Here is a 15469-nt window from a genome sequence, read left to right on the forward strand (position 1 = left end):
GGGATCGCTTCTCAAGTAGGGTGACATACCACTGGACCGCCAGGCCTCGGAAGCAGCTGCCAGTGTACACTACTCACGACTGCTCCATCGGGAAATTAAGGGCCCAGATGCTGAGGTTCCCTCGTCACAATGAAGTAGGCTAGCTCTGATGGATCCCCATCAAATCTCGCTTCACTTACTCAGGGGCCCCCCGGGCACCGCCACTGGTTTCTCCGGCTCAGGTTGACGTTGTGGCACCTGGTCGCCACCCACGGGTTGTTTGCCTTCTGCAGGGCCTTCCTCCACAGCTGGAATCAGCGGTCTTTCCCCCCCTTCAGGGGCTGGTTGCAAGGGGGGGTGCAGCTGTGATCCGTTCTCCCATCACTCACATTTGCCAGACAAGGTCCTGCATCTCTTGGATCATGAAGGCATGCATGGCTTGCATTTCTTCCCAGAGTTGGGTGCTTTGAGTGGCTAAAGCTTCTTGCATCCACTCCACAGTCGCGTCCCCCGGCCCGCCAGACCAGGGGTCCTCCCCTCGACTTTCGTCACCCTGGAACCCCCACGGGTGGTAGGAGCTTTGCAATCCCGAAAGTCGGTGGTGCTGCTGGGGGTCCTCTCTCAGATCTCTGATAATACTCTCCTGGAAATCCATGGAGCCCCAGTCTTTCCTCCGCACCGTCACGGTAACCGGAGTGACCCACAGACCTTCAGGCTTGGGTTCTTCCTCACCGTTCGGTTTAGTAGTCCCCATAGCCTGGTCCTGTTCTCCAGCCATTGTGAGTCTGGGGTTAGGCTAGGCCAGGTTGAAAAGGGAGTTCTGACAAAATGTCAGACCCAGAGTCAAGGAAAAGACTGTTGAAGTTCAAGATCTTTATTCCAGCTTCATGGGCATACACACGCGTTGTCGGAACTGACCTCTCTGTCATTTCCCCCAACTTATAAACCTTTGCCCTGACCATTATAATTCAAGCCAAAGTGTGCCAAGCAAAAGTGGGTTTTTTTGCAAAGCTGTCATCACTGCGGGTGCTCGCTATCAGTTCATGGTTCGCATCTCCTCCAGCTCTTGCCCTTGGTTACCTAGCAACTAGCCAATTCCCAGATATGCCATCCTCCCTCCAGATTAGCAACAAGTTACAGTTATATCAAAGGCATAGTAAGCGCAGCATAGCATTGAAGCACAGCCTAGCATTGTACAATTGAATACACATGGCAAGAGGAACAAGATGGAGTGACTCTTGACACCCAGTATGGGGCCAGTTCAGGTAAAGCAGTCAATTTGACTGACCTTCTGTGCTGTATTTGGTGGTAGTGACTTGGTGGGAAAGAGGAACTTCTTTCCTTGGTATGCTTCCTGTTCTCCCTGTTGAGTGTTGCACCCAACCAGGAACATAGAAAATCACCATCCAAGTGAGTCTCAGTCTTCTAGTTGTCTTGGATTTGGAAAAGATACCTGAAGATGCAGCATAACGCAACAGTCACTGTTCTCTTTGATTATATGGGAAATCATGCAAATTGCTTTGAATTATGACAGAAGTCCATTCAGTGTAGTACTTCATCTGTAAAAAAGCAACAGAAGTGCTGATTGCACTTGCCCTTTTAACCTAGGAGCTTTAAATGTTGATGGCACAAATTACCTTGAATCAAAACTGAAAGGTATTAAAGCATTTCCAGTTCGAAGCAGAGGGTATATTGATGGAAGTTTCTTGTGTTTCTACTTTATTTTTTAAAAAGTGAAGTTAACCTGCTGGATTCCTGTGCACGATCTGGGTGTACCAAAAATATCACCTCAAGAATTTTTAAAAGCATTCCTCATCTGGGAATATTTTGGAAGCCAGCAGAGGAACTATATAGAACTTTGTGCTATCAGAATGGGCCTCCAATCACAGCTTCTTGCTTTTCTTCCATTGGTTGTAACTCCCTGGTCTCTCTTGCATGATTCTCATGCATCACACCTGCTAGAGTTGCCAGCCTCCAAGTGGGGCCTGGAGATCTCCCGCTTTTACAGCGGCAAAGATCTTTGAGTAACAGAACAGCTGAGTTTTGAAGTCAAAACTCTGCAAGTATCAAGGGAAAACATTTTTAAAATGGAGATTGAGATATGCTGCCAAGCTTTGAGTTCAAGAAATTCATCTTGAAGCTTGGCTTAACTGCACCTCTTGGCCCATCTTTATGTTACATTTGCAAGACTTGAGGATTATTCTTATTATCAGGCTTTGGTCTGAGTGAATTTGAGTGAGTTGATATCCAATTATAATTGGCTCTTAACATAAACATGTGACTGCTGCTGTCAGCTTTCACTTAATCAGCCATCACTTAATCAGTCATCATGGATAACTTTGCCTCTTGATTATCCACTAGTCACTAGTGGGATCCCTGAGGATGAGGGATGCCTTTTGTGTAAACTTGACCCTATGATTCTGTCATTAGTCCTAATACTGGGTTGAAATGGCTAGTGAATTATCTATTTATAAAGGTATGTTCATAAAGTAACTAGCTCCTTTCATCGCCAGTTGATTGTGAGAATTAACCCTGAAGGTGCAATCTTGTGGACACTTATTTGGGAGCAAGTCTTATGGAATTTAGTGGGACTTGACTTCTTTGTAAACCTGCATAGGATTGGACTGTAAAGCCAGCTAAGTAGCTCTCTAGCAAAGAAACAATGTGATCTGTACATCTCCATTGGGAACCAGTGGCTAAGTGTAAAGCCACTGTGAAAACTGCATCTACTTGTTTTGGAAAGCAAATCCCCTTAGGCAGTTGTTAAGCTGGGCCTGTAAGACTGAATACATGGCTGTTACCAAGAGCAGGTCTATCCACAAGTTAGTTCTTCATTTTGGAGCTTTCCAAAGTGCACACCTCCAGCAGCTCTGTATTGCTTTTGCCGTGGTGGTGGCTGTGACTGCTAACTCTGGAAAGGTTCCTGTTGATGTGTTAGAAGGATGAATTCTAGCTCTTGACTATTTTGGTAGTGGTGGTTTTAAATACTGGATGTATCAGTCTTTCCTATATGAAATAAACACGGCTCTCATTAAAGCAGCCTCTAATAGCTTTAGGTACCTTTTTGATGCTATATAACCTAAAGCAGGATGGTCAGCAACCTCAACCTGGCAATGTTATCTTGTGTTTAATCAAGGTTATGGTAGAGATTATAAAGAGATGCAGTAACCTTACCTTGTTTTCTGTTTTCCAAAATCCAGCATTACAGAACAGAGGGGATTCATTGCATTACTAAGTTGAAATGTAGAAGTTGTTTTAGCTTACGTTGACAAGCCAGTTGTCCAACTACAATTGGCCAACTTTTACAAATTATGCTTTTCTCCCAGCTGGCACTGTTTCTCACATGCCGTGTTTGTTTCATTGTTGGCCTCACTGTGTTGCTGCTGCTCATCTTGGCTCCTGTGTCATTATTTGTAGGTCCCTATGATTTTGGGGGTGTCCTGACAAACAGCAACCGGGATGTTATAAATGGGGATGGCATCCACAAGCGGAACCAGTCATACAAAGAGATGCATTGGTGAGTAGCTGGCTCCTAGAAGAGGAGGTTTCCGGCAGCCTTCTGCACTTAATAAAATATTCTCTCATATGTTAAGCATACTTTAAAAAAAAACTGCTGTGAGGCCATCTCTTATGATCTGCCTTAAACTGTTGGTGTTCATGTACATTTTACCTGCCCCCTGTATTTTTCTGTTTGAGACTGGGATCTGTCCAAAAGGTATTTCTATGCACAAAGAAATGTATGTCAAATTTCCAACAGGATTTAACAGGAGCTGTATGATAGCTAGAAAGATTGTCCAAATTCACACCCATGCATGCCAAATTCACACCCATGCAAGACTGTCTGAATTCACACCCATAACATGCTTAAATTGCAAACATGTGAGCAGGGGTCTGTGTGGGTTTGTGTATACTTCAAGTACCTTGGGGGCAGTGGGAGGAGAGATCCCTGGAGAACGTTATGATGGACCAGGCTTTTTAGCCAGCAAGTTTGGGTGGATGCATCCTGGATAAACTATTTCATTTCTGTGGGACATACAACAAGTCTAGTGTTCACTCCAGGGTGATTGTGGTTTAAAAGCACTAAGCCCAGGAATTGTATTTCTGGTCACTCATGAGTCTTAAAACCAGGGACAGGAATCTTAATTCATTGCAAAGGAGAATAGAGCAATCCTGTTTATTTGTTTGGTTTGTTTACTGTTTGCCTAACAGGAAATGGAGTGTTGCATAACATTCTTGCAGGTTTTCTTGCTGGTTTTTTTGTTGTATAACATTCTTGCTGGTTTTCCTCTTTGGGAAGAATCATATGCATAACTAAGGGAAAGTAGAACATGTGTAAAATGCTTGCATCTTTTTCTGGATTTGCAGTGTACCTCTGAATATTTCTTGTTTTTCTCTAGTCTGCACCCTGGAGATCTCTATCCTTTCACCAGGAAACCCATGTTTATCATAGTGGACTCATCTAACAGTGTTGCCTACAAGGTAAGGCCCCTACCAAGTAAGGTGCCTCAGGAGAGCCTCTGTGCTTACAAAAGAAATAAGTCTAAGGTCTTGGAATTCACATTTTCTGGATGTGGCATTCTAGTGCTCCATTTGCTGTCCCCTGTGGTTCTTGCATTATTTTGTGGAGGAACAGTCTAGCATGGGCTCAGATTTTTCTCAAGTGTAAAGACCTGGTGCCCATTGTTAAAAATCACTTGGGTTTTTGTACCCACTTCCAGATTTTGAGTTAAGTCTTATTCTGACCCTCTCCCTGACTCTCATGTGATGTGTAATGCAGTACAGTGTTAATCCATGGATAATGGCAGTACCTTTGAAGAGCCCCAACCCTGGTATAGTGAGTGGCATGCCAAGGTATCCCCATTAGCCATTTAACAAGCTAAGTAGGAATTAACTAAATGAATTTTAGTGGAATTGAAACCTTTGGAAGAGTTTGAATTTTGGATAGAAACTAAGTAGTTTATATGCTTTTCCATGCTGACCTAGGACTGCTTCAATTACCTTTTCTGCTATGAGGATCATCTTAGGAGGTGGTAACCTCTTCTGGATGGGAAAATGGGAGGATGTGCACAAGAAATCATAGAGGGATGAATGAATGGGCAATTCCCCTATCAACCCAAATCTTCCCTCAAGGATACCACCCACTCAGATTCTAATTTTCCCATCTCCTAGCTTTTCTCCCTCTCCTCTCAACTGACATTCAGCTGCCTTCTAGAAAGCAATGAGCACACTCACTTCTCCATCAAGCTGCTGTTTGGACTTCTTAAAAGGGAAGAGAGTTTACAAAGTAATATTTTTGCATCTGAGGTATCCCCCAAGTACACAGAAAACATATTCTGTAGATGTCCCTGTTGTGGCGCACTACTGAAAAGCACTCTACTACCCTGGCTGTTAAAGGGAATGAGCAAGAGACCTGCGAGGACTTTCAGAGGGCATCTCATTTCCCCCTTCCCACTGTTTCCTCTTTCCCTTACCTGAAAGGCTCTCCCTTTTTCCTGTTCTCTCCTTCCTACCCACCAGCCAACCTACCTTTATGTGTCCTCCCATCTTCTGATTTTTCTCCTTCCCTCCTGCTGGCAGCCTTGTCCTGGGAAAACTGTGGCCAAGTTGTAAAGTGCTAACTCTAGGACAGGGCACTGTTGCACATCAGGTAACCTCCAAGGACTTGCTGGGGATACCTCTCCCCTGTATCCCTTTCCCCCAATGATTTCCTCTTTCCTTCCTCCTGGCATAACTGCCATACCTTCGCCTTTCCCTGCTTTCTTCTCTCCTTCACACCCACCCACCAACCTACTTCTTGTCTGTCCCTCATCTTCAGTTATACTTATTTAATCTGTAACCCCTTTATCCATGATAGAGACCCAAAACAGCTCATATCATTCCCTCCTCCATTTTGTCCTCACAACAAGCCTGTGAACCAAGTTAGGCAGAGAATATGTAACTGACCTAGGTTACTCAGTGAGCTCCCATGACAGAGCAGTGATTCAAGCCTGGGTCTTCCAGACCCTAGTCAAATTTCAACCACTGTGGAGACTGGCTTTTGTGGGGGTTGCTGCTGTTGAACAGTAGCAAGCAGCCAGTCCTGGGTGAGTCATGCAAGTTGTGTGATATCAAGTCTCCCTCTGTTCCCTGCTGGTCGTGGTCCTGACGAATCCTCCCTCAAAGGCCAAAACAGCCCTGGAAAGGCCCCTCCCCCTGCCTTTTACTAATTGCAACCAAGGCTTCTGCTGATAATACTATTGTGATTGTTTAGCAATAGCCACTGAAGGCATTTGTTAAAACTACAGGTGCTGTTTTTATTATTTTGGGTTTTTAAAAAACTCTCCCTCTTGTATATTTGTGTGTTTTGGATTTCATATTTTTCAGCAAACCCTGGGACTTTTCTCAAATTTTGTAGAAAAATTTGTCTTGTCTGTCCTGGTCTCCAGTTTCTGGATTTAAGTATCCAGATATGTTAAAGAATTAAAAATATTGATGATAATTTCCTGCCAGGCTACAACATGCTGAAAGCTGAACTTTATTCTTTACTGTCTATAATGTGAATTGCACACTATATAAACTTCTAATGTTGTCACCTGGACCCTGAGGGTGTGGGTCAAAAATGTGCAAAATGGGCCCAGATAAAACTAGGGGGAAATTTCAGGGAAAAAATCTGAATATTTGTTAAAGCATACAGGAATTTAAAGTCCATCAAAGGTGTTATTACAAAAAAAACTCAGCTGCTTTCTTGGGACTTCTATAGTGAACTCCAGGGCCAGGGAAGAAAAAGGGTCTGGTAGCAGAGATTGTGATGAAAGGCAGCAGCTGCTACTGGCAGAAGGTTCAGAAGAGACCAGTTGGGGAGGCAGTGGACCAAGTGCTTGATAGTTTTTAGGCTGGAAGGGCTGGCAGCCTCTGGATAGCTGGTTCAAGGAGCAAGAGGAAGTGGTGGTGCTGGATGAAGACATAAAGCTGAGAGGAAGAAAAGCAGGGACTTGAGTTGTGGGAAGAGGAAAGGAAGATGCAGCAAGAGGGGAACAAAAGGTACAGGGAAGAGTAGGACACAGGAGGGCAGGGGACAGAAATGCAAGAATAAGAAGCTGGAGGAGAAAGTGAGAGACCAGCGGGAAAATTCTTCCATGAATTTGTTGGTGGTGCTTACCTGTTATACTGTCAGACACAGAAAACAGATGCTTGGTTCTCTTTATATGCCGCAGGGCTCAGATCTGGGTCCAATGCTTTTTAACTTGTTCATTAATGATTTGGAGTTGGGAGTAAGCAATGAAGTGGCTACGTTTATGGATGACACTAAATTGTTCAGGGTGGTGAAAACCAGAGAGGATTGTGAGGTACTCCAAAGGGATCTGTTGAGGATGGGTGAGTGGGCGTCAACAGGGCATATGAAGTTCAACGTGTCCAAGTGCAAAGTAATGCACATTGGGACCAAAAATCCTAACTATAAATACAAGTTGATGTGGTATGACCTGGTGGAGAGAGATCTTGGGGTCATGGTAGGTAATGAAAATGTTGAGACAGTGTGCGACTGCAATAAAAAAGGCCAATGCTATGCTGGGAATTATTAGGAAGGGAATTGGAAACAAATCAGCCAGTATCATAATGCCCCTGTAAAAATTGATGGTGTGGCCTCATTGGAAGTACTGTGTACAATTCTGGTCACTGCACATCAAAAAAGATATTATAGCATTGGAAAGAAGTCCAGAAAAGGGCAGCTAGAATGATTAAAGGGTTGGAACACTTTCCCTATGAAGAAAGGATAAAATCCTTGGGGCTCTTTAGCTTGGAGAAATGTTGACTGAGGGGTAACACAATAGAGGTTTACAAGATTATGCATGGGATAGAGAAGGTAGAGAAAGAAGTACTTTTCTCCCTTTCTCAAAATACAAGAACTCTTGGACATTCAATGAAATTGCTGAGCAGTCAGGTTAGACCGGATAAAAGGAAGTGCTTCTTCACCCAAAGGGTGATTAACATGTGGAATTCGCTGCCACAGGGGGTGGTGGCGGCTACAAGCATAGCCAGTTTCAAGAGAGGATTAGATAAACATATGGAGCAGAGGTCCATCAGTGGCTATTAGCTACAGCCTATTGTTGGAACTCTGTCTGGGCAGTGATGCTCTGTATTCTTGGTGCTTGGGAGAGGCAACAATGGGAGGGCTTCTAGTGTTCTGGCCCAACTGATGAACCTCCTGATGGCACCTGATTTTTTTGGCCACTGTGTGACAAGTCTTGGACTGGATGGGCCATTGGCCTGATCCAACATGACTTCTCTTACGTTCTTATATCTTAGCAAAGGTGTTCAATCAAATGTATATCTGCTTGTTTAATGAAATCTGAAAGTAGTTTTAACTGTCATGATTGTGTCTCCTCTGTCTCTCCATATCCTAGTACCATCAAAACACTAATTAATGTCAAAGCTGAGGTGCTTAGAAAATGACAGCTTCTTCAAAAAAGTGGGCAACATAACAGATTTTAAAAGTTGCTGTAAAAGTTTGTGGGTTTTTTTAAATTGTAGAATTTACCATAAGGGCATGTCTGCATCATTGCTAATGTTACCTTGTTTCATTTGTCTTTCATTTCCTATCTATCTCTTGATTTGTGGATATGCTCTCGAGTCTGCTTTTCCAAAAGGCTAGAGGAAGAGAGTATGTAGACAGTCATGCCAGAAATTTAGCACCTTGTTAGTGATAAAACTGCCTGGGGAGCTCTAATCTGGGAAAGGACCCAGTACTGACTACATATGCACTTGCCATTTGAGAAGTATTCGGCAGTATGTCTTCTAAATAACTAAGACACATTCTTAATGTTTGCTTATCTTTATACTTACAGCTAGGGATGGGCGTGCACCAGCTCAAAAACTAAAGTTTGCCACAAATGTTGGCCTGTTCATGGTTCGCAAAGCAGTGTTTGTGGAAAGGCATCTGGCAGTCATGACAGTTAAAACTACTTTTGTGTAGCCCTTGGCAGTTTGTGAATTGATACATTTCTAATCAGGCTGTTTTCACTCAGTTAAACTATAAAACTCCAAGGCGATGTAGGAAGGAGAGTGGAATTTTCTTGGAAACATTGATAGGAAACATAGGTCTTGGAAACATTGATAGGAGCTCTCCAAAGCTTAACCAGCATTGCTGGCTGCCAATAACAGAGTTCCCGTTCTGCTCTAGGGGATTAGAATGCTATATATACTCTCAGCTCCATACCCTCTCCTCTGTCAGCTGTTCACAGTTACACAGAAAGTCAGAGAACTTGTTAAAAGCAGACTAGCAGAGCACATTTCCCTCCTGACTGTAATTCCTTTCTCCTGCTGGGGCTTGGGGTGTTAGGTGGACTCAGAGCTCTGAGCCACCCCATTTCTCAGTTCATGCTGAGCAGAGGGGCTTAGTTAGTGGGTTCCTTGGCTGAGGATCCACATTTTAATTGTGAACTGTGTTTTCCTGGATCATGGTCATCCCTGCTTACAGCCTGCCCCTTTTATAAAGCAATTTATATGGAGCTCTTAAAACCACCCTTCTAGATCAGGTTCACACTTCCTTATCTTCACCGTTGTTCTCAGATTGCTGAAAATCTGTATGTCTTCAATCTGCTCTCTTCCAGAATTTCACAAACTTATTTGGACAACCATTGGTGTGCCTACTTTCGCCTACAACATATCCAAAGGCGTTGCAAGGTAGGGAAGGTGTTTGTCCTCCATAGCAGGATCTCAGTCACTTGCTAAAATCCTGTATTTAACAGTGCAAATTAATAGTGGTGTTAGCTTTGCAGATAAAAGCCTGCAAAAGCACTTTTTTTTTTTTGCTTGGGTCTCTGAGCCATGATGAGCAGAGTACCCTGTGTCTTCTGGTAGTTTGCGGTAAACAGCTCATGAACATGCTTGTTGTAACTGAAATTTACCACTGAAACTAAAACGTGCACCCTTGCCTTGCTCTGGATAGCCCAGGCAAGCCCAATCTTATCATATCTTGGAAACTAAGCAGCCTTGACTCTGGCAAATACTTGGATGGGAGACTTCCTTGAAATATCAGCAGTTGGGAGAACAGGGGCAGGCTTTATTCAGCCACACCTCTGAATGTTCTCCAAGGGCCCCCAGTAGAAGTCAGTCACCAGAAGTTGCAATGATTTCCAGGGGCACACACACTTAAATACAAAAATACCATAAATAAATAGCAAATGTGCCCTGAGCATTTGAGGAAGCTACTCTGGCACAGTCTTTGTCATATCCCACTGGCAGGAGTGCCTAAGTTTGAGCAAACTGTAGTTGGGCTGTCATCACTCTCTGTTGCAGCACCAGAATTGCAGAAATTAGTGCATCTGATGAAATGGGCATTAGCTCTCAAAAAGCTTGTGCATCAACAAATTCCTTAGTCCTTGAGATACCACTAGATTCTTGGTTATTCTGGCTGCAGCAGACTAATTCTTGTAGAATATACATTGGTAGAATATTCAAGGGCTGCACTGCCAGTTACGCTTTCTGAAATTACTAGGAGTACAAGAAAGAGCTCGAGGTCATCAGCCTCAGACCAGGCCCCATAGCACTGCTGCTGGATGGTAGCCGATCAGATATACTCATTCAACAAATGTGTGCATGTTGGCCTATGGCTGAAGTGGTTAATTTGGACAATGTTAAAAGCTTTTAAGAAAAATCAGGGGTGGTGAGGCAAGAGAATAGTCCACCATGACACACACACATTTCCACTGAGAGAGAAAACCAAAGCAAAAATAGTTTTGGGTGGAGAAAAAGAAAGCCGGAACATGTCATTTCTGTAGGAGGCTTCTTCATGGCTACAGACTTTCCATAAGATACATTGCACAGTGTGAGACAAATGGTAGCAGGTGCGTCTGAAGGAAGAGTGTGTGTGTGTGTGTATATATATTCTACTTTCCAGGGCATCTACCTTCAGAAGCATCTTTACTGTGAAAGTGCAAGGGTCATGCATCTCAAAGGGAATTGGAGTGGCATGCTTCCAGGGGCTTTTAGGTTTGGATAGCTAAAGAAATGATGTGCTGCCTCATAATGGAAGCTGTTGTAAGATGTCTGGCCTGACTTTAATGGGACTCTCTGCAGTGACTAGTGATCATCTGATTAGGGAGCTAAATATTTGCTCAGTGAAAGCTCTCTATATCTATTAACTTTCCAACCCGTTTTTCCAGTCCCTATAAACTGTAAATGGTTCTGGTGTGTCTCTCTCTGAGAGAGCTGCCCCTTTCCCAGCATGAAGTCCAGTCTGGTGACATAATTTGTGACACAGGAAGGTGATGGTCAGCAGTGAATGCATGAGAAGCTGGAGACCTTCACTCTTTTGGCTTTTGAGGTAAGTTCTATTATGTGCTGAAAGGCTTTCAGATGAAAAAAAAAGTGTTGTCCCTGTGAAAATACTAAACTTTTCCAGAGAATTACTGAAAATAATAGAACTTACCTTTAAAAACAACAGCTGTGAATGTCTCCAGCAGGATGAGAAAGGGTGATGTGCCTACTGATTATAGCCTTAAATCCAGTGACCTTTCCTTTCCCTTGTTCTGCTTAGTCTCAGATATATGAATGCAGCTAAGAGCTAGTGGAAGTTGAAGGAACAGCTTTCATTGTAGAGAATAACTGGGGTGCTAATGGTGGTTAAGAGAATTTTTGTGTTTGAGAGTGGGATTGGGATCTATTCCATGAAGGTATTGTGCTTCCTTCCTCACTGGGGCAATGGTGCCTGTACCATTTGATGCTAACATGCTAATATTATACATTTTCTGTGGCTGTCCTCCTAGTAACCTAACTCAGGGGTGGCCAACAGTAGCTCTCCAGATGATTTTTGCCTACAACTCCCATAAGCCCCAGCCATTGGCCATGCTGGCTGGGGCTGATGAGAGTTGTAGGCAAAAAAACATCTGGAGAGCTATTGTTGGCCACTCCTGACCTAACTAATTGATCAGGACTCTGGGTTTCAATGTAAGATAATGGAAGTGGTATGGAATTTCAGCAAAATGGATGGAATCTTTTTTTGTCTTTTTTAGGGAATTTACATTTCTTACCCAGCTTGAGCATTCATGATACAATAGGTTATGCTGCTAAAGAAATAAAAATTGCCCACTGTAGCAAGTTCCATGGTTAACTGTACCAAAGAGACTTGTTGCACACAAAATAGAAGAAAGATGAGTTTCATGCAAATCGGGGTGGGGAGAGTCTGTTTAGCCTTTTTTATGAAATATTACTTTTATCTAGTGGTGGGAGATTTTTAAATGGCATTTCTCCACATTTCAGTGACAGCTGCAGGGCTTCTACTATGAGTGACAGTCTCTCCTGTTTTGTATGCCAAGCATGTCATGTTGTCATTCTTCTGTTGACTTCTAGATCAATCCCAACGAGGTAGCCTCTTCACCTTCTTTCTGAACAACCCATTAATGGCATTCCTATTTGTCTCTGGATTATCAAGCATGCGCAGAGGACTGTGGGACAAGTGTCATGAGTACCTTCGAAAAATCAATCGGGATATTGCACAGTTGCTGACTCATTCCCGTTCCATAGGTATGCTTCGATGGAAGGAGTTTTGCAGCTGAAAATAGTTAACAGCTGTTTTTAAGTGCAGTGTCTCAGGTTGGGGAGACAGGAAGCACTGCAGTCCCATGTCTTTCTTTCAGAAATTTATAAAGAGCCTTTCTGAATTCAGCTTTCTATACGTGCCATCTTTTTTCTCCTCTGCAGATCAAGCCTTTCTCCAATTTTTTGGAGATGAATTCCTTCGCTTACTTCTAACAAGATTCATCTTCTGCTCAGCCACCCTGAGGATGCACAAAATCTTCCGGGTATGCCAGGAAACTCTGTCGTCTTTTTCGTTCAGCATGGTTCATTGATAGACTGTTGTGCATACACAAATACACAAAAGGCTTTCTTCTGTGCTTATAAACTTCAGTTCTCCATCAGTGGAAGAAGGTATTCTTGTATGGGTTGTGCTTCTGCTTAGCTCCAGCTAGGGTTTGCTCAGAGGTTAAAGCATTTGCCTGATTGCTCTTTCTTCCTGGTGGCAGATACTTCTACAGTCACTTCATCTAACTCCAATAACATATGGTCTCTGCCAAAAGCACTGAAACCATTTGCAGCTACTGTTGTTGATCATTGTATATATACTACAGAATAATTACTGGTTCAAATATCAGGGTGTGTAATGTTGCTAAAAGAGCTCCGTGGCGCAGAGTGGTAAAGCTGCAGTACTGCAGTCTGAACTCTCTGCTCACGACCTGAGTTCAATCCCAGCGGAATCTGGTTTCAGGTAGCTGGCTCAGGTTGACTCAGCCTTCCATCCTTCCGAGGTCAGTAAAATGAGTACCCAGCTTGCTGGGGGACAGTGTAGATGACTGGGGAAGGCAATGGCAAACCACCCCGTAAAAAGTCTGCTGTGAAAACATTGTGAAAGCAACGTCACCCCAGAGTTGGAAATGGCTGGTGCTTGCACCTTTACCTTTTAATGTTGCTAAAGTTAACTAGTGAGAAAATTTACCAAGTCCAGAGCTGAAGGAACCTTTTGCCAAAACTGGGGAAAGAAATAGCTAGGATTTAACCATCAGCTTGTTTTGATATTAAAATGGGTTTTGAGTTGTTGAAACTACCACTCCCCAACAGCAGACTTCTCTTGAAACTGCAAAGGCATTGTGATATGACTTGGGGTCTTGCTGATCAAAACAAAACTTTAAAAATCCTACTGTGCATTCCAGCTCCTTACTTGTGCTTAAAGTAACTCTTTGATTTCCAGTCTATAAACATGTGTGTCTGGAATATTTCACTGGATGTTAATTGATACTTTAAGCATTTTAAACAAACAACTGTAAAGTGTTTCAGAATGTGGCAAGATGGAGGGATGCTTCTAGATTTCTGTGTATGTATTTGTATGGGGTTGTCATAAGTCAGCTGTGACTTGATGGCACTTTACATATACATCTGTATGTTCCTTAACCTATAGTTGAAACAAATGGATGTTTGGTTCATTTTTCCCACTGTGTGGAAGGCATAACAGAAAATCTTCATTTTCAAGAGCACCAAAGACATCACCACATCTTGATGTGACCTTGTATCCATTCCCTGGCCTTTTCCTTCTCAGTTTCTTATTCTTGACTTGGCAGATGCATATGAGTTGTGGAGAACAGTTTCAAAGCCTATGTGGAGCAGCAGTCAGCTCTGTGTAATGAAATGTGTTTCCCTTCTGTTTGATGGCTATACTGGCTTATTAAAACGCTGTTCTGTCTTCTGTTCTCCCTTCTTTCCATAGCAAGAAACTAGAAATTATCCAGAATCCTATCCCCAGCTGCCAAGGGACGAAACTGTGGAGAATCCACATCTCCAAAAGCACATTTTGGAGTTGGCTTCCATGCTGGATGTCCGAAACGTGTTCCTGGAAACCACCCTTGATGATTATTAAAGTGGAAATGTGTTCCAGCTTTCTTACTGCAGAGGGGTGTTCCTGGTCACAGGCTTTTGAAATGGTGCAGTTTTCTAATGTGAAGATCCACAAAAGGAATTTACTTGATTTTTATTTTTAAATTTATGATTATTTTTTTAAAAAATAAAATGGCTGTAGGCACAGCTGTTCCATTCTGTATGGGTCAATTTTGTATACTAAACCCTTCTGCATCTTTTAAAATTTTAAGACTAAAGATATCCCCTGGTTTTAAATTTTGATTTTAATGGTTGAAACTAACCATATCACAAATGATGCTAAGTATTTAAATGCTATCACTTTTAGGCCATGTGTGTGGAAATTCTTTATTTTTGTACAATTTTTAAAAAACAATTGGAAGCAAAAAAAAAAGTCCAAGAAGAAAATGATCTTTTGTCCCCAAAGATTCTGGATTAAAAATGTGAATGGTGGAACCACACCCTGCAAAGCAGCGATAGCAATAAACAAGTCTTTCAAGACAATACACTCAATCAACTCAAGAGGGAGCATCATATCTAAAGGGATGCTGGAGTGATCCCAGAAAATGTAGTGTTCCCAGCAGATTCCATATTCTGATATAAAGCTAAGTCACTTGCTGGCTAAGAATGCAGGACATCCCTTTTGGGCCTGAAATAACTGGTTTAGGGCATATCACCAGGTCAAGAAATTGCCCCCCAGCTCTTTACTGGACCACCCTCTGTGCCTCTTGCAGAGCCATGATCCTTCTGCCTCAGGAGGATGGTTAGGACCAGTCAGTTTGGATTCTGAATTGCTCAAGGAAGAACTGCCTTCCTCCACCACACAAAACGAGTACCATTCCCCAGCTTTGGCCAGAGTCATGCCTAGGAATGGAAAATACCAGCCTTTCCCTGCACAAGGACACATGGCAAGGAGCTGCTTTGAATTTCCACTGCCACACTTTGACTGTGAGAGAATCTTTCATGGCATTCCTCTAGATCCAAGAGAGCTGTTCATCCTTGTTTCATGACTAATAACACAAATTCATGTTGTAGTGTGGCAAAAAAAATAAATAAATCACTGCCTGGCCTCTGTGGCGGCTCAAAATTAATCCTTGTTACAGATGTG

The 15469-nt window shown here is 42.9% G+C and overlaps 1 protein-coding gene across 1 annotated transcript in view; it reads left to right on the forward strand.

Moving 5' to 3' along the window:
* The window catches only part of SCAI (suppressor of cancer cell invasion), an 87981-nt gene extending 73209 nt beyond the window's left edge, over window positions 1-14772 (forward strand). The window contains exons 13-18 of the mRNA XM_060250788.1: window positions 3397-3496; window positions 4377-4458; window positions 9567-9639; window positions 12307-12480; window positions 12658-12758; window positions 14216-14772. Of these exons, the coding sequence (XP_060106771.1) occupies window positions 3397-3496; window positions 4377-4458; window positions 9567-9639; window positions 12307-12480; window positions 12658-12758; window positions 14216-14365 (680 nt within the window). The 3' untranslated portion in view covers window positions 14366-14772. The remainder of the gene's footprint in view (window positions 1-3396; window positions 3497-4376; window positions 4459-9566; window positions 9640-12306; window positions 12481-12657; window positions 12759-14215) is intronic.
* The last annotated feature ends 697 nt before the right edge of the window (window positions 14773-15469 follow it).

This window comes from Heteronotia binoei, chromosome 12, assembly GCF_032191835.1.
Source record: "Heteronotia binoei isolate CCM8104 ecotype False Entrance Well chromosome 12, APGP_CSIRO_Hbin_v1, whole genome shotgun sequence".
NCBI classification, from domain to species: Eukaryota; Metazoa; Chordata; class Lepidosauria; order Squamata; family Gekkonidae; genus Heteronotia; species Heteronotia binoei.